Source organism: Ixodes scapularis, unplaced genomic scaffold, assembly GCF_016920785.2.
Source record: "Ixodes scapularis isolate PalLabHiFi unplaced genomic scaffold, ASM1692078v2 PGA_scaffold0__279_contigs__length_252992795, whole genome shotgun sequence".
In the NCBI taxonomy this organism is placed as follows: Eukaryota; Metazoa; Arthropoda; class Arachnida; order Ixodida; family Ixodidae; genus Ixodes; species Ixodes scapularis.
Genome location: NW_024609835.1, coordinates 59,731,395 through 59,749,599, shown reverse-complemented (window position 1 = coordinate 59,749,599; position 18,205 = coordinate 59,731,395). Strand labels below are relative to the sequence as shown.

Genomic DNA, 18,205 nt, shown 5'->3' with positions numbered 1-18,205 from the left:
GGGTGTAACACTTGCCTTTGTAGGCAGAGCCTAATCAGAAAAATGGAAATCCCTGTCGCCCCTGATAAGTAAACTACGTGTTGCATGAATCCGAAACCCTGCTTGGGTGTGATGCTAGCGATGGCGATCGAATGCGCAAGGATGGGGGCATGACTTTACCCGGATGAAAAGATAATTGTGGTGTTTTTTTTTCGAACCAAACTGATTGCGAGAAAGAAAGGAAACAATATTGCCTTTCGGATTCTCAAGCCATTTACTGAAATACTGCCTCATTGCCAGCAATATCTTTACTTGGATCATAGGAAATTTTCGTTTTTATATTTCATTTTTGATTCAGTTAACGTTACGTCCCCAGACTTATTGTATTTAAAGAACTCTGTTGACTTTGTATAAGCTTTTAATCTGGAAATGATAAATTTGAAGTCTCCACAACAAAATCTCTGTTGCATTTATTGATGCGAAAATATGTATTCAAAAATAATGTGACGGCTTCTGTATTTTGAAGTTTAGTTTTCTATCAACAGGTAAATCCTTTCCCAGCCAACGTTATTATAATCTGACAAAATATAGAACCGAACAAAAGTGACTACTAATTTTTGTCAACAGTTTATTCCATATTTTCGGGAATCCGCTATGAATGGTCATCAACAGTAAAAAAACAAAAATCTTATCTTCAGCAGAGTGCTTATTTTCACCTATCAGTGCTCATAGCTGTGCAAAGTAAAATGTGACAATTGAGTAATAAAGAAAACACAAGCGTGAAAAAAACTTGTGAAAACCCTGATGCTAAATGTCTGCAGCGAATGTTTTCCCTAGGTCAAAAGAAAACAAATACTGAATATACTCTTTAGTTTAACAAATATAAGCATACTAAAGTGTGAAGCCTGATATCTAACCCCATTAATATACAAAACATCTTCACAGGACAACTAGCAAAAACGCCATTTCTCTTTTGCCTGTCACTTTAATGTGTGAGAATGCAATAAAAGCTTTCAATTTCATGTTTCTTCCCAAAACCACGACATGTTTGCCCTACATATCCGTCGTCATTCCCTTTTTGGGTGGTACTTGCATTTTCGCAATGCTCGGTAGTTTTCAGAAAGCTGACTTTTGATAGTACCCATTGTCGACAAAAAGCCAACTGTCGATAGTACTACTGATAACACTATCGATTGCACTATCGATAACACTATCGATAGTCAACTATTGGTAATACTATTTATGGTACTACCGATCCTTTCCGATATTATCGATAGTTTTGGAAGAAAACTATCGATAGTGTCGATAGTCAATTTTTCGATAGTTTTTCATCACTAACATATATGCTTAGTCGAACGGCTAAAAGTTGTATAGCCTCGTCTGTCTAACAGTTCGAAAAGTGCGTCATAGGTTTGCGAATGTAAGCATGCGAACTGCGGTAATTCTGTAATAGCCCTAAACGTCGTGCCACGAATGAGTAGTCAGAAATGTTGTTTAGACAGGTATTAAGAAGGCTAGAACGTTTCGTGTAATTTATTTTCGGATTTTTTATGTCGGTTGTTTTCAGGGGATTTATGATGTGGGTCACTTTCTCGAAAAGATGGGAGAAGGACCGCGGCCACACCAGCATCTTCAATATTGCTCTTCATAGATATCTAAGGTAAGACCAGTACCACCTACCGTTTAGTTTTTTGTTCTCTTTAATTGACATGAGCTCGTGCTCTGAGTTTAGTAAAATGTCAACAAGCTTCATCAAACTTGTTTTCTTTTTACTTACACAATGAAACGGTTTCGTTGATGTTTCGTTCCATTGAAAGTGTATGGCTGCTATATCAAACGAATGAAGGTGAGGTTATCCTTAACGTTGTTAGCCGAGCAACCCTCCTGGAAAATTAGGAGCAACTGATCTTATTCCACTATGAGGTACTAGCTCTGCGACGTGCATTTAGTACTAGTACTACCCTATTATCACAAACCTGCTGAGTGTTACGTTTTCTCTCAAATCTGAATCTTTCTGTTTTGAGGCAAAAAAAAAAAAACAAGTAAAAAAAAAATTCCATTAAACATTTATATGAAAAATCATATAGCCAGCTTTCCGAGACACGCTGTTTTAGTTCTCGATTCTCACGACACGTCGCCTATCAACCTTGAGCAAGATAGAGTGCCTTCATACACACGCGCGCTTTTGCTTGAGCGGTGACATCTCAGCCATTTTTTCGACCAATCGTTGTTTTATGCATTTTGAAGCGCGCGCAATATGGTGTCGCTCAGCTCGAGCGCGTAGCTTTGACTAATGCATAGACGCCATTTTACCGCCCAAGTCACGCACCGAGTGCGCGAGAGTGTCCCGCGCTGGCACATTCAGGGCAACAATGGATGTCTTCACCCTCAGACAGACAGACATGTAGGGACCCTAGAGCAAGATAAACGGAGAATTCGGAGCGCGCAAACGCTATCTGAACCTCCTCTCCTGTCCATCTCTCCGGCCTCCCACCATTTTCACCGTTTCCATCTGGCTAAATACTTCACTAGGGGGAATACATTCCACTGCGCTCATTTGCATGAGACAGAACGCCTACAGCGCCAAATCCAGCCCTGCCCGGAAGAGAGGTCCGCGCCGAGTCTTTTTTTGGCAAGTAAGCTATCATCATCATCAGTCGCAGACATTTCACGACTACGCGCTATGCTACGCCAGCGGTCGGTGCGCTAGTGCAAGCCAGTGTCTCAAGGTGTGAAACAACGCCAAATGTGTTGAATGGTGTTTTCGTTCGATACTTTTTCGAAACGATGCACACGATCTACCCCGAGTTTCAGCAAACATTAGTTTAGTTTAGGTTTCTGAATTTGGCTTTTAGAAACAAAAAATCTTCCAAATTACGTGTATTTTGCCGTTTTACGTTCAAGAGACAATCTGTTATTTTCTGCATTGCGTATGTTATCTCAGTGATGTGCGCCACTAGTATGGTGTAGTTTTGGAATTTGTATACTGTAAACGAGGAAACACTATTGTTTTTTCTTTTAAGGCGCTAACGGCTGTTGGTCAGCAAAGCATTTTGTCTTTAGTCCTCAGTTTTTAGTCTTTATTTATTTGGCTCTGGGAGCCGCCGCACCATGGAGGCCCGCGGTGCCGCGTCTAGTGAGCATGATAATGTGATGAGTATATACATGGATGATGACGACGACATGGATTGTTGGTATTGGGGAGGATGACAGCCCGATTCGCAGATGTCCAGATTTCGTGGAGGTGGGTTGGGCGGGTTAACAGCGCGTCATGGGGATCCGGCACGACGTTCAATCGGTGCATGAAGGAGCCCCAGGAACATGATGGCGCTGTTGCTCACTGGGGTCCACTGGGGTCGAAGCATCAGGCTCCAAGGAGATAGCCCAGTCAAAGTAGAAGCTGCCGCTTTCGAGGAACCAGGGCTCAGATTGAGGCACCGCCGTCGCCCGGTGTGTCATCCTCTCAACGTCGTCGTTTTTGTGTTCTTTATTTATACGCGTATATATGCATAGATAAAATAACATAAATTAAAAGACACAATCGAACGGCCAGCGGCGCGCCGTTCTAGTTATATTTCTAGTTATTTCTAGTTATACACGCCTGAAAGAATTTTGTTCAGTTTGTGTCTGTAACCGAGCTAAAACTTTACGTAGATAGGCAAATTCAAAGCAAAATATATACAGTGCAAGTGTTTCTGACCCTACATAAGAATTGCTTATATTTGAAATCCAGGGAACAAATTTTGATTGTAAACATCTAATTATTATATAGTCGTATTATAATCGCCGCATTCTTAATCAATATTCTGTCACAAACGCAATGTGCAAATCTTTTTTTCGATAAGCCTATGTAAAGGTAGCTTGGTCGCAAGCTTCTTGGTGCACGGCGGAGTGCTAACTTTACAGGGGCAAGAAGTGGGCCGATTTTGAAAGTCTCGAGGAATAAAAAGTATTCATTAAAATACACAAATTTTAATTGCGGTGTGTGCTATGAGTCGGCAGCTATTATATTCCTCGGGAACTTTATGATTTTTCATTTCAGTGAGAAGAAATTTAAAATTGTGTCAAAATAACCCATAGGACCCAATGCAACAATATTATATCGGGCCCAGGAATAAAAAGTACACAATCCAGTTCAAGTAGGTATTAAATAAGAGTGCATTAGTGCCCTCTATAGATATCCCGGAAACTTAAGGATTTCTGCAGTAGTTTGGCTAAAATTATCATTTTACTGCGTTTTGCTGAGAATAGCCAAGAGAGGGCGCAAGGAGACAGGAATGCTGGGGATAAGTTGTGGTTTATGAAAAACGAAAGTGAACGATGACGTCCAGTCTCGGCCTTCCTGGCAGTCACCGCATTAGTTTCAAAGTGTCGACGTATCCTTCTTTGCAGTCGCTTCTTTTTATTTATTTTTTCTTAATGTAGCTTTCAGTAGCTGGTCACGTCTTTTTGAAGCATTGCGGTATCGCCATGTCTTCTACTCATTCTTTTCCGCTGCTCGCTTAGAGACGTTCGCGAAATCTGAGTGATCTTCTGTAAAAATGCAATTCTGAGTCAAAACTTTTCGAGTCACTATCCATCATTTTATTAAAATATTCCAGGCTGTATCAAAATCTCGTTCCCCACAAACATTTCCCGCGCGTTTCTTTGAGTATGGAGTGCGCGGAAAACCAAGTATACTGGATTCCCTACCAATGCATACTGCAGCTTACAGGCGATACACGGAGTTAGCGAGGGCTTACAGATGCAAGGGTGTAGCTTTGTATCAAGTGTTTCTTGATGAGCATTCGCGCAGCGTTACCCCGATGTAGACTGCGTGCTACTATCAGAATATGGTCTGCGCCTGGTGATTTAGTGAGCTTTCTTCTGATAGAGTCAGGCTATCGGCAGAAATACACGTGCCGGCTATTTACAATAAAACAGTTTTTTTAAGCTTTCTATGCACCTCACAAGCCTCTCAGTTTCCAAAATGAGTTCAATAATAAAATAAAGTAATGAAGCACGTTTTGTATTGATTACGTTCCCCTAAAATTTTGTTCTTGCACATCTTCTTTAATTGTCTCCTATCTCGCCAAAAAAGAATAAAAGAAATACTAGACTAAACTTTTTAGCAGTGCAAGCAAGCGACGCAGATTTTACGTCAACGAGATATCTATCACTAACGGTGGTGAGAAACCGGTTTATAATGTTTGTCAGAGTTTTAACGTCTGTTCTTCCTGCTCACAGTTTAAGCACTGTTGCGTATGTAGCGTGGTTAGAACTAATATATTCGGCCTGAGCTTTCGTACATAAAGAACTACCCGTGAAATACCCAGGCTGTTTCCTCTGCTCTGGGCGATCCACTGCCTTCACCAGCTCGTGCCGGTTTCCGGGCACGGGCCGCAGTGGTCGAAAGAAGCAGAGATGAGAGCAGGAGCCTTCACGAAACACTGGCCTCACTACATCATGGGGACTTTTAACAACCTGCATTTAGACGACATTGTAAGTACTTCTTACTTCCCTTAGTCACAGGGCCCGATATCGTCGAGTAATAAAATGTTCCTTACTTCCCTTAGTCACAGGGCCCGATATCGTCGAGTAGCAAAATGTTCGTATTTTGTTAAATTATTAGGCGACTCTATTATGTGCAGTGTTACGAATATCTGCAAATCGGTGCCTGAAATCAGGCAATCAAAGTAGTAAAAGCATAATTGTATATATATTTCTTTACCTTTGCATTTGCTACGCCAAATAAAATTTTATAAAAAATATACAAAATATCCTCGATTAGGTGTAATATAACTTTGAAGTTTCGGAACGGAAGTGAAATGATTTGAAATTCAGTTTCACGTGATGCTCTTATCAAGCATTCTTCGTAGCGTACATACAGAAATAAAATTTAGACTACTGCGAGGCACGTAATTAAGAATCAGGAATAAGAAGCTTGACAGATGTAGTGTTAATAATGAACGTTATCAAAACAAATGTATAGTATGCCAAATGTCTTCTACACTCTTATAAGGAAGTGTTATGATGATTGCAACTGCATTCGTTTTTTTTTTTTTTTTTTTTTTGATTCAGCAAAGTCCCCAGCATTGGTACAGCGCAGTGGACTTCCAGTTGTTCGTTTTTTCTCTCTACTTCGTCCTCCGACTGAAAAGGTATTCGGAAAATTTAATGAAGAGCTTAGCTTTTTTATAAACAAACGCAATAAGATGTATTCTTTTAGTATTACTCAGTTCAAGTTCATTATCGCTTTGCGCTCAATTCAATACAGCGAGCGTAGTTCGACATAAATCCTCCCCAAAACTGGCTGAAGAGCAGCGCTCTTCTGTTTGGTCTTGGGAACAACATAAGATATAAAAAACGCAGCTAATAACTCTTCTTAGACTTTATTAAAATATGACCGTTACATCAATTGCAGTAAAATGAAGTAACATTTGTGCGATAGTTACGTCAAACTAAAATGCAAGATAATATTTTTACTTGAACATTCGTACGCTTAGCAAACAAACTGCAGCACTTTGGTCATACTTACCCAACAAAATGGTCGTATATGAAATACGTACGACGGTCACGTGATTTCTACCGCAATGGGCCACGTGGTTTGTGCCACCATGTCGTCCCGAGGTACAGTGGTTGGTGCCACTATGTCACAAAGTCGCATGACGTCATGATGTTCAGTGACGTTACGTCCCGTCAAAATATGCCCAAAAGGGCGGGAGGGGGAGAGCTCGATAACGTATTCTCCCTTAGAATGCCATCATTTTCGACAAAACCCTCACAGATTAAAACAAAAAACTCTCTGCATAAAGCTGAATTGTAACTTAGTCCATCCAACGTGGGTTGAATGGACACGATGCTTATTACCAACGAAGGCTCATTATTATTATTATTGTTATTGTTATTGTTAAGTGTCAGTAGGAGGAGAAGAGGAGGAAGAGCAGGAGGACTGATAGTAGTTGTAGTACTAGCAGTAGCAGCAGTGGCAGTAGTTAAAAGTAAGTTCCAATAAACGTCTGAAATTCTTGCCACCCTCGACACACTGTTTATACTTTGTGCTTCTGTTTCGTTCTTCTGCAAGATCATTCTCAAGCTCACTTGTCTCTCATAAAATAACTGATGCATTTGTGTCACCTTTATTGTGTATAGAAAAACTGAAATGTCAAAGTTTAATTAAGAGAACGTACGATATGGGGGCGACTCCAGCATTGACCAACATGTTTCTTTTTTCTTTTTATTTACCCTGATCAAAGAACAGGCCAAGCGCGTCTTCTGGTTGCCCTGCTATTGGCCAGTATGTGCACCATTTTTCTGGTCACGAAACTAAACAACCTTAATGCTGGCACGTTCTACTTCACGCCCGTACTTCCGTAAGAGACATACTTTTTCTTCATATTCTTCATACCAGAACAAACAAGTGCTTAACGATAAAAAACAAAATAAAAAACATTGCTTTTCACCTCATTGGCGATTACGAACCCATATAGTCCCTAACAAGACCAATGTGTTGTCAGAAAATGCACAATGATGTCCTTGCCACCACTTATCACGGGTGTCCTCGTCAGCCGTCGTTTGATCGTAATGGCATAGTAAGACGGACAACAATGAACAAGATATGAAAGTGAAACGCAGTTAAACATGGCTTGCGAGTGACGTGATCGCATCACCCTGGTGGTCGTTTTACTTTTTCTTGTCAAGAAAAACTTATTCGATGGTACAATATGTAAGCTCCAGCAGGAGTGCTCAGCAGCAAGGCCATTACAGTGACAACTGATGTGACGTCAGCGCATACCGCGTATAGTTATGTCCACGCGCAGCTGTCAGAAAAGTGCCCATAACAATAGACGATTAGCGGTCGCCAGGCGCAGATACTCATTCAGTAGCGGTAGAGTATGTTTGACTACGTTTTGAGGACAGTGCCTGGAGATACGATTTTGAGTTACCACGGCAATTACGTTACGTAATACTTGACGGCTACGGTAACTCGCAGTCCTGTCGTACTGTCAGCAGACGCAGTATAGGCAAACGCTACTCAGTGAATGACAAAAGTATACAAGGACGCTTTTTCCAGCGCAGGTCCGAGATGGGAAACGACCCTGCCAGCTTGTACTACACGCCTTACGTCCACTTCGTCAGTTACTGCCTCGGGATCTTGGCAGCGTTTTACCACTCAAAGTACGGAACCGACAATATAGGCAAAGTAAGCTCTGTTCCTCAGCGATTCTCTGGCTCAGATATTTGCGCTGACTACGCCGCGTTACGTTGCGTTCTACTACGAATCGTTGTATGGCCCCGAGTTGCCACAGCGATTCGTAGCAGCACCTCGTGGTAGGCAGTCGCGAGGGCACACGGCGAAGACTGTAATACTTTAAATTAAAAGGCCCGAACCAGCCTCAAGTACGCAGGAAGAACACAAAAGGGTATAGCAGGCCAGGTACCATATTTACTCAGTTCATTAGGCGCGCACTGTTCACGGACGTGGCCATGGCGCGTGTTCCTCATTGCCGAGCACATGTAGAACCAATGATCGATATGCGAAGGAAACCAATGCGGAGCGCAAGTTTGTCCGCTTCTTGCGAAGAGGTCGCGATGACATCAGAACGCCAATCTATGGCGTTCTGGAAAGATAGTGGGTAGTCCTAGCTACCATTGAGGTCCACGCACTATCCTTCCAATCAGAGCCATTCAGAACTCGGCGTCCTGACGTCACCGCAACCCTTGCTCAAGAAGCAGACCAACTTGCACAGCGCGCATACTGCATTTCACTAGAAGTACGACCGTAGTCTACGCTACGATCCATTGGCACCAATCAAGCTGCACCAAAGCTGTGTCGTCATGGCGATCGTCGCTCTCTCCATGTGTTTATAATTTCACCGGCTAAATCCATCAGGCACAGAAAAAAAGGATCATGGCGCTTTCAGCGTGCGTGATTGGTTTAACCGGTGGTAGCCGAGGGACAAAGACGACGAGCGCCATGAAGAGGCATTTTCAGCTCTTCTTGATTGGCTCGGTGGAGTCGTATAGCGTTGGCTGCGGTTGGTCTTATACGGTGCGTTTACACTTGCGGATTCATGGGCGGATCTGCCCCGGGCGGCGAGCGGATTTTGAAGCCGGCTGGCGAAATCGACTCGTCGCCGGCGGAGAATCTGGATATGCGTGGGTCCCGGGCCGATCCGGATTTTCCGCCAGCGACGAGCGGATTTCGTCGCCCGGCTAAAAAGTCCATTCCGTGCCGGTGCGGATCCGCCCTCAAATTTGCTAGTGCAAACGCAGCATTAATGTGCAACGGAGTATATATATAGCGAATCACGAGTTGGACATTTATACCTCAATACGGCAGGACATCTGTCTGCGCGGCGACAGCGGATATGATGTTTCGCCCTAAAAAAATCAAGCGCCAATAAAATAAAGTCAAAAATTAATAAAACCTTTTTAGATTTCTGTTTGTTTGGTGGCAATAAAAGCTCGCCATTATTTGTCACTCTTTAGGAGAAAGTGGACGAGTCTAAACGTTATTTATGAACAGCGCAGAACTTATAGTGAGCCGTATTTGGAATAGTATGTCGTTTGTGTGCTCAAGTAAAGTTGGAATTTTTTTTTTTTTTAAGGTGGGCTGCGTAAGCGAATTGTTTTACGTGCGGAATATGCACCAGTCGTGGGCTACGCAGTGGGTTCGAACTTATTTGTCGACTATAGTCGGGAAAGTACGGTACATGATATATTTATAACGGAGTAAACGAGGCAAAGCACAGAAAGGGTAAATAGGCACGTAACTCTTATTAATTTTTAAAAATATTTATTATTGACTTTCTGTCCGCGTATCCAAACAGATTTCTTGCGCCCCTATAATGTAACCAGTGCTTTTTGGGCCTCTTTGATACATCGAATCTGTGTTGTGAAATTAGAACTTACCTTTTGTATGTGACATTATTCCCAGTGATTGTGGGATTAATCCTCCATGTCTTATGTTTTTTTCAAGGATGCAAGACAGTGGCTATGACTTTTTGTCGAGCATGTGTTGACATTTTAACCTTTCTTAGAGTGTATATTTAGCAAGCATGAATGCGCCAAATGTGTTTTTATTTTCTTGGTGTCTAGGTTTGTTTCTAGAATTCTGTGCACTTGCTGCAAACTATGGGAGTTAACGGTTCCAGTCAGGCCGAAATGCCTGTTTTCTCGGTAAAACCGCATACCGGCTTGGCCCCATGGAAACTCAAATAAACTTCAATTCAAGTCAATTCTTCTATTTCCGCGTAAAAGGCAAAGCAAGTCTTGCTGTGGGTGGCTTCCCTGCTGTGCATGTCGGGCGTCCTGTTCGGATCCATCCTGTGGAACTCCGGCGCGGAAGCACCTAGTCCTTGGGTCGCCGCCTTTTACAAGGCCACGCATCGAGCACTTTTCAGCGCTGGACTTTGCTGGATCATGTTCGCCTGCGTCACCGGCAGGGCTGGTAGACCGGCTTCGTCATTTTCAGAATGTGCCAGCGGATGAAAGAAACGTTTAGAAAGTAATTTGGTGCCGGAGGGTGGGCGAACAGCAGTCGTAAATCCGGGAACTTCGGTGAAAATGTTCAGCAAACTTCAAGAAGGCCATTCTCGACGGCACAAAAATTTCGCCCGTCTTAACGAGATGGGTAATGAATTAAGAAGAGAATGTTGGTGGACAAGGTTTTCAAGACTACGATTAGTATTTTTGACACGATGGACAGAAATTAATAGGTCTTCTGGTCAGTTAATAAGCAAAAAGGTAAAAGGGTCAGCGACTGAGGCTCATGTTTGGCTTGGTTAAAGGCTCCTGACGTTGTCAATGCGAGTAAAGAACAGAAACGGGTTACCTGGCGTTATGTTTGTTATGCGCATCAGGCTATATCACGAGAAATATTATTTTGTAAAACGGCATTGCTCTTGTCACGCGTGCCGCATACAGTGATTTATTATGACTCACTTGAGTGGGAATGTACGTACGCCCTTACAGTACGAGTAGCTCTGTGGTGTTTTTGTCGCAACTGGGAAGACGCTGAAACGCGCGCCTCTGAAATTAAACAGGCGGATAAAGTGGAACATAAAAATGTCAAAAATGTTATTTCAGACATTCGAACGTTGGAAGATTTGATAAGTTGTTGTTATGACCAAGGTGTCATCCACCACATGTTAGAGTTCATGTCATATGGCATATATTTGGTGTGACTAATAATTAGATTCGCATATTCTGTTGCATTAATAACGATCAAAAGAAAGCATTTCTGAGAGTGGCAGCTCATTTGTGGACCAGGGTTTATTTTTTTTCAGGGTTCATCAATAATATCTTGTCTTGGCCGGCCTGGGTTCCATTGAGCCGGCTCTCTTTTGGGTCCTACATGATTCATGACTTCATTCTGTTCTACCAATGGCTGAACTTCCGAAATAGGATCAACGAAGGTTATTTTTTCTTGGTAAGATTATTGAAGTTATTTATTTACTTAGGTTTATGCTAATACATGACCAACGTATATTTTTTTTAGATATAATAATTCAGAAGTCTCCAGGGTAAATAGTCTTTCATATATATAGATATATTTTTAATGCTTAAGCGGTCATTTACAATGCGTTTTTTTTTATCTTCAAGTATGATCAGAGGTATAAACAATCTAATAGTGAATTTCGAAGTCATATTTCTACTCAACCTATGAAGATAATTTTACCAGGTGGTGACATATTATGAAGGCTCGTAAAGCCTGATGAGAAAACCAACAGTATAGAACAATCTCATAATCACTCGTATGTCAAAAGACACAACGTGCAGCTCCAGAATATTGCGAGCTCTGGTACAGTTCCGTTTTTTCCCTCATTCGCGTGAGTTCCATTCGCACGATTGGGGCTGCCGTGAGATTACTTCTCCAACTAAGCCAATCAGGTCCCACTCAGTGTACAATGTGAGGCAAGAGAGACACGCAGTCCTTATTGCGGATAGAGTTTCAAGCGCCACCTCGGTCTACTGGCTCATATACCACAAATCCCTTGGGCCGGGGCGATGGTGCGACGGAGTTTGGAAACCCGACCCAGGGACGGGGAGCCTTTCGGAGAGTGTTTTTAGATTACGTGGTTGACGTGATGCTCTTTATGACCAGGAGAGAGAGAAACGGGGGAATCTCTGGGTTGCCAGGGTGTGGCTCAGCGCTCTTTGTGTTGGGCTCTGCTAAAGGCAGGACGCAACTAACCCGTCTTCTGCTCGAAATTGCCTTTATAGCAATGTAACTTTCAGTGTGTACCTGTAATAAACAGTTGTTCAGTTGAGATGGTCCAATCTGGTACTACAACAGCCCTACCATAACTTGCCCCATGAAACGTGCGCGCTTCCAAACTTAGCTTAACTAAAAACCTCGACTGATTGTTTTGCTACTACTACTGCGTTGTGTGAACAGCTGCACTTAGATTGGCGCATATCTCAAACAAATGCTTGTTCCACAGATGACGTTAGTGGCCGGCAACTTCGCCGCTTCGTTCGCGGCGTCAATTTTGCTGCACGCATTTTTGGAGAAGCCCATTGTCCTGATGAGCACCGTTGTCGAAGAAATGCTGCCTCGGTTTTTGCCGCAGCGCTGGCGTCGCGCCGATCCCGCAAGTCAAGGAACAACAGGATCGGCCAGACCTTTCACTGAACGCTCGAAAGCCTCATAATTAAAGATATAAACAAATAACGGTAAAGTTTTTCGATTTCTGCATAAGTTCGCCCGCATTGTCGAGAGTACTAACAATAAAAGTGTTTTTACCACACGAACGCGTCTCTCTCTCAATTCGGCATTTTTTCGTGCGCGCGCTCTCTTTCTCCAATGTTGTGTACATGATCAGATATTTGCGCATTCGTGTCCGTACACAGGGGAACGTTCTTGGAGCGAAGTTTGGCGAACGAGATTTAAAAACAATACTAACACAACCAGAGCGTACTTTGAGCATCAATAGATACTCAGAGTACGTGCCCACACAATGGTGAATTCCGATGATCGGCGCAGCTGCTCCTATAGATGGCGCGCATGTTCGAAGAAAGGTTCACTAAGTTGGGCTTCAAAATATGAATGATTCTGTTAAAAAAATATTTTGTCCAAGCCAAGTGCTATCTTAGGCCATAATCATCATTGCTCAAGATGAAAGATTTCACCTCAGGGACTGTGTTATAAAATAACGGCAAGCGATTCAATTTTTTTCTCTATGCGCTACATTAAGATACTGATATGGACTCAAGCTAAGTTATGCATTATTTTATCATAGTGTAAAACGTTATTAAAGGGGTCGTATTTCTCGCCTACAATGCGCGAAGAAACGTTAGCGATAGCAGTAGCATGGTCGCGCAATGCGGGTGGAATGGTGCCGTCAAGTACCTGAGGGCGGATGTGCGCCGTGGTTAATTCTCATAGCCCTCGTGGTTGGCATCGTAGATGCCACTGACGACTGCTACTAGTGATCCGTGAAGTAAGTGGGTAAGCACGGTGGAAGCTTCTAAACCATCGAACATTACGCGTAGGAACTGGATACTGCCGAAGTGGGGCTTCGTATAAAGCGCAATTCAAACACACTTGCGTCGTGTCCGACCCTCGGTTCCAACAAAACCGGTTTTACCCCGTTTCGTTGGAGCAAACGCAGTTCTTGCCATAGCAACCCGTCGTCCCAAGCCGCTGCAGTCGCACTCAATAGGACTCGGGCAAATGCGTGAATCGCCCTTAAAGGCCGACGACCAGGCTCGAGATTCTGCAAGGCAGAAGATCCTCCTCACCATGGGGGAGGAGGAAACAGGCAACGGTAGACCGGGTAGAAGGGGCCAAAGGAGGAAGCGGGGGAAAAGGGAAAAGCGCAAACTGTTCTTCGCTCTTTAACGCGAGTAATGTTTTTAAACAAGTCTTTCAAGCAGACGACACGATGAATCGCCCTTCGTTGCGCAATTCTTGGCGGGACTCCGGGGCCACCGGCTTCGCTTGGCTTCGCTCGCTTTGCGCGGCACGGCCGGACGGACTCACAACTTCCTTCTTCTCGCGAAACACAACAACAATAAAAAGAAAACATTTTTTTTTGTTTTTGTGTTTGCTTTAAAAAATAATCTTTTTTTGTTCAATTAAGTTTCGTAAGCAGTATCTTGCGCAGAAAACACCCGGAATCCGCTGTAATGGCTCTTATGACAGGTGCGAGGCCGTAACTGAGGCCATTCCGCCTTACAGCAAGATCAAGTAAACACGAGCGTAAGGACGTTGATAACTTCTGACATCTCATGGGACGAGGGGAGGTAATTGGTTTTTAGCACGTTCCTCGCTTCATGATTGCCGCTCCTAGTCTTTATTGCCCGATGGTCGCATGGAATTGGTGTCGGAACGATTTTCGTGCAGTGTAGGGGAAACCCTAGATTACCTATGACACTTTCGCTGCAATAAACGGATTAGAAAAAGCAGGATCAAACCTTCGTTTCTAAGTTTATTAACGCGTCGCAGCGTATTTTCTGCGTCGTGTCTGCGTCTTGCTACAGTGATGTCTCGGTAATGTGGACACCTCCGTTCCTCTTCCCCTCGAAAAAGCGTCCATAGTGTGACTTGTCCATAATAACGAGACAAAAATACGAGCATTTATCCAGTTCGTCCCCGAAAATGTTTACGTTGTCTGTATAACAGAGTCCGTATATTAACGACACAGGATTGTATCACAAAAGAAAGGCAAAAGGCTTTGCAAACCAAACGGTATGACGCCGATCTTGCTGCGTCAAGCTTTGGCGTCTTTAGCGCCGCAAAATTGAACAGCTAAATAAAAAAAAAAATCTGGGTAATTAATTTTTTATATTGGTTTATGTTTTTCAAGCGGGCTTTACTGTTTAAAATACGGTATTGTTATTTTAAGTTCTCGCCAAGAACGAACAATTGCCTTCTTGTCCCGTAGAACATAGCTAACTACGGAATTCACATTTGCGAGCCCCAAAAAATAAGTAAATAAAATGTTACGATCACGGTGACTTTACAGCGTTATTTTTTAGTACGTTTAAGCGATGCTATGCAGTAATAATAGGCTCCGGTAACCGCTCTTCACTTTCCCAAAATCAAGGCGCTTTCGCACGAAGCGAGCACTCAATATACACTGAGAAAACTGCGAATGCGGGTCAGTTAAAATTTAATTGTCTTTTAATTTTATCAATTTTCATCCTCACCCCGTAAACCGCGTGTTTTAACAATAGGATAGTGCGCCACAACAAAAATCAACAAAAATAAATACTACGGAATAGCACACACTCGCACTTTTCGAACATAAGCAACGCAAGAAATATCTTTAATGGATCGAGCGACGGATGAGGGTGCAATAATATATATTTTTTTTATTATTCAAGGTCAGTGAAGACGAATATGAGGATAAAATTGTTTAGATACGGTTAATGCCAAACTAGGAAAAAGCAGGACGTAGCAAGTCCCGGACAGATTAATACTGCTCTCGAGCTAATGAGGTTGCGGCATGGATCGAAAAGCACGCCGAAGAACGAATCACATATAAAAAAAACGTGAATATAGTAAGTCACGCTCTGGCGTTTCGTAAGTTGTCGGTGACTAGACGATCATATATATGTTGGGTGTTTCTGTGAAAGCTTTAAAAAATCTCCCCAAATGCTGTTCGAGATAAAAAGAAACTCTTTGCGGGAAGAAACTATAGGAGCCTTGGCGGACGAGGATTGCAAAAACGTATTAATTATCGAAATAATTAACAAAAATATAATAATAAATTTTTATTAGTGGAAATAAACGTATGCTTCTACTAAGAAACTTGTTAAGCATAATCGAAAACCACTGAATCAACTCTTTTTAGAGTAATATATAAGGTAGAAGAAACATTTTACGGCGTTCTGAAAAAAAAAAAAAAAAAAAAAACCCGCTAATTTTGGTTGCGTTTTTAGGTTTCGGTTTTGCGTGGGAGCGCATCATTGTACCCGCTGTCTTGCTTCCCGGGGTCAGCGGCGCGAAGCCACCCCCTCGCCTCCCTCGTAGGATGGATAGAAGTACGGCGCACCCGTGTTGGGCGTGCCGGCCACTGGGGAGCAGGACCGCGGCTGCAGAGATGCGCTCCGGTAAGAAACCGAAACCTAGAAACCCGTTCAAATTGAGCGTTTTTATGGAACGCCTTAAGATGCTGCGCCTGCCTAATGTCTTTCTGAAAAGAGTTAATTTAGTGGTTTCCGAAGAGGCTTAGCAAATTTCTCAATGAAGCCATATGTTGATTTTTACTACTTAAAAAAAATTAAATATTACATTTTAGTCTATTCTTTCGCTAATTAGCGATTGGTCCCGAGCTCGACGCTGATCGTCCTTCGATGCATTGATTGCACACGAGGTCCAACCGAATGTTGATGCAGCACTCGTGCCCAGTCTGTGTCTGCTCTCCATTTCGCACAGTGATGGCGTCAACATGCGAATGCGCCGGCGTTAAATATTCTAGCTGGTGCTGGTTTAGCTCGTCCGTAACAAGTACAGTCGTTATATCTTAGCGGGAATCGGCAAATCCTTCACACTAAAGCTGCCATCAGACTTCCACTGAATGTTTCTTCTAATATTAAATGCTAAGCTCAATCGACTGAACTACTGCATTGGTTAACGAGCTGCAGTGAAATTTCAGATTGACGCACCGATCTCCACACTTTCCTTCTGACATCTTTTCAGTCGTTAGAAGGAACAAAAATAGCGTGGACCAGACTTATCACTGAAGCTTGCTACCTCTGAGAATCATAAATACTAGCTAATACGAATTACGAGCCGAACGCGTTCAAGTGAAGTTCCCCATACTTCTGAAGGTGAACGTTTAAACACTTCGGGCGCGTTGCGCCAAGCCAAAAAATAAACGTCGATGGGTTGGTAACGGCTTTGTTCAGTCCTGAAGTTTCTATGAATTAAAAAAAAAAAAAAAAGTTGCCGCTGCTTGTACAGATCTGGAAGACACTTGTTTTTAGGATGTGCCCATCTATATATACATTTAATAGAACCGACTTAATAGAACCGACTTCTTACAGTCCATCGAACTCCTACAACAGCCAGCATTCTAAGGAACTCACCTGGCAAGGCTACGGAGAATACGTCCTGCTGTTAGGGTGGTCCTGTGCATTCTGGTTGCTGTACGAACTGATAGAAATAATCCGCGTTGAGATTGCTGCTTACGATTGTTCCTCATTAATACGAACAATTGAACGAAACGAGCTCGTTATGCGAGTGGCTTAGAGTAACCGATCAAGGACGCTGCTTGATGTAAGCCAGCGGACAACGCCCCTCCAAATTGAATTCTGACCGTGCAGCCTTCGACTTGGCCAGGAGTTACTTCCGCTTGCATCTGAGGTGCAACGCAATGCAGTGCAGCGGCAGGCCCGCTCGCGAAGCTGTCGAACTACGGCTTGCAATAGCGGGGCCATTGCAATAGAAAATAACTATATATTGGGAAGGCAAAGTGTGCGACACAATTTTGAAGTTTGTTTTTCTCGCTGGATGACGTTTACTGTTGAAATATTTGTACTGACATTTTATATATTATTCTATGTGATAATAACTGTATGCACTATGGAGGTCATTTAAAAATAGCTTCAATTGCCAACTGGGCTGTGTTCACGTTGTATATGAATGATTTACCAGTCTGTTCATAGCGCAAAGTAAAGCTAACGCGAGCTGGGTGTTGTTAGTCTCTTGGTGTATGCCAGTGTTTGGATGTGTGTCATAGTGTACCAGTAACTATTTTGGGGACTCGGACACCAATTTCTAGGGCGGGCTTTGAGTTTTATGATAACAGTCTCCGCTGTTCCGACTATGTGTTTCTGCTCATGTCTGAAGCCATGCATTGTCTATGTGCGATGACAGTTAAATTTGTAGCATCCAATAAAGGCTAAGCAAATAAAAACACAACTTGAATGGAAACATACCAGGCAATGGAGAGGTCCCGCAACATCATATTACACTCTGAGAAAGCGGTGTTCAAAGTGAAAAAAGGTGATATTCAAGAAAAACGTGTAGCATCAAATTACGTGTCAGTTGATGGTGTTGTATTTTTATATACATCCAAGCTCGTATAAACACAGATTGTAACAATAATTTTCATTTAGGTACTAGCTCTGCAAGGCTTTTGCCGACATTCTGCCAACAATATAGCAGTAAATTGATCTATATCTATTCAACCCCCTTATGAACTTCGCTGATGTTGATGAAGTACTGTATTAGGCTGAACAGCTGGTAATTTGAAAGGGCAATATCTGAAACCTACGAAGGGTGTAGCAA

General features: G+C 42.8%; 3 protein-coding genes across 4 annotated transcripts in view; 2 read left to right on the top strand and 1 right to left on the bottom strand.

The window, feature by feature from the left end:
- LOC8028078 (diacylglycerol kinase 1) overlaps positions 1-18,205 on the bottom strand; it is a 599,538-nt gene that overhangs the window by 219,786 nt on the left and 361,547 nt on the right. The gene's annotated exons all lie outside the window — the stretch shown is intronic.
- Positions 1,552-6,159, top strand: LOC121836805. Its single transcript, XM_042292025.1, has 3 exons — positions 1,552-1,639; positions 5,295-5,460; positions 6,040-6,159. The coding sequence occupies exons 1-3, from the start codon at positions 1,554-1,556 to the stop codon at positions 6,157-6,159; spliced, it is 372 nt and encodes a 123-aa protein (XP_042147959.1). The 5' UTR covers positions 1,552-1,553.
- Positions 7,793-12,701, top strand: LOC121834813 (O-acyltransferase like protein-like). Its single transcript, XM_042288625.1, has 4 exons — positions 7,793-8,161; positions 10,222-10,411; positions 11,250-11,392; positions 12,408-12,701. The coding sequence occupies exons 1-4, from the start codon at positions 8,045-8,047 to the stop codon at positions 12,615-12,617; spliced, it is 660 nt and encodes a 219-aa protein (XP_042144559.1). The 5' UTR covers positions 7,793-8,044; the 3' UTR covers positions 12,618-12,701.

Excerpts from the sequence above, each read along its gene's own strand:
- LOC121836805 (XM_042292025.1), top strand. The coding sequence starts at position 1,554 with ATGATGTGGGTCACTTTCTCGAAAAGATGGGAGAAGGACCGCGGCCAC. Across the intron at positions 1,640-5,294 it reads GCTCTTCATAGATATCTAAG|GCTGTTTCCTCTGCTCTGGG; the intron begins GTAAGACCAGTA and ends TGAAATACCCAG. Across the intron at positions 5,461-6,039 it reads ACCTGCATTTAGACGACATT|CAAAGTCCCCAGCATTGGTA; the intron begins GTAAGTACTTCT and ends TTTTTGATTCAG.
- LOC121834813 (XM_042288625.1), top strand. The coding sequence starts at position 8,045 with ATGGGAAACGACCCTGCCAGCTTGTACTACACGCCTTACGTCCACTTC. Across the intron at positions 8,162-10,221 it reads GAACCGACAATATAGGCAAA|GCAAAGCAAGTCTTGCTGTG; the intron begins GTAAGCTCTGTT and ends TCCGCGTAAAAG. Across the intron at positions 10,412-11,249 it reads CTGCGTCACCGGCAGGGCTG|GGTTCATCAATAATATCTTG; the intron begins GTAGACCGGCTT and ends ATTTTTTTTCAG.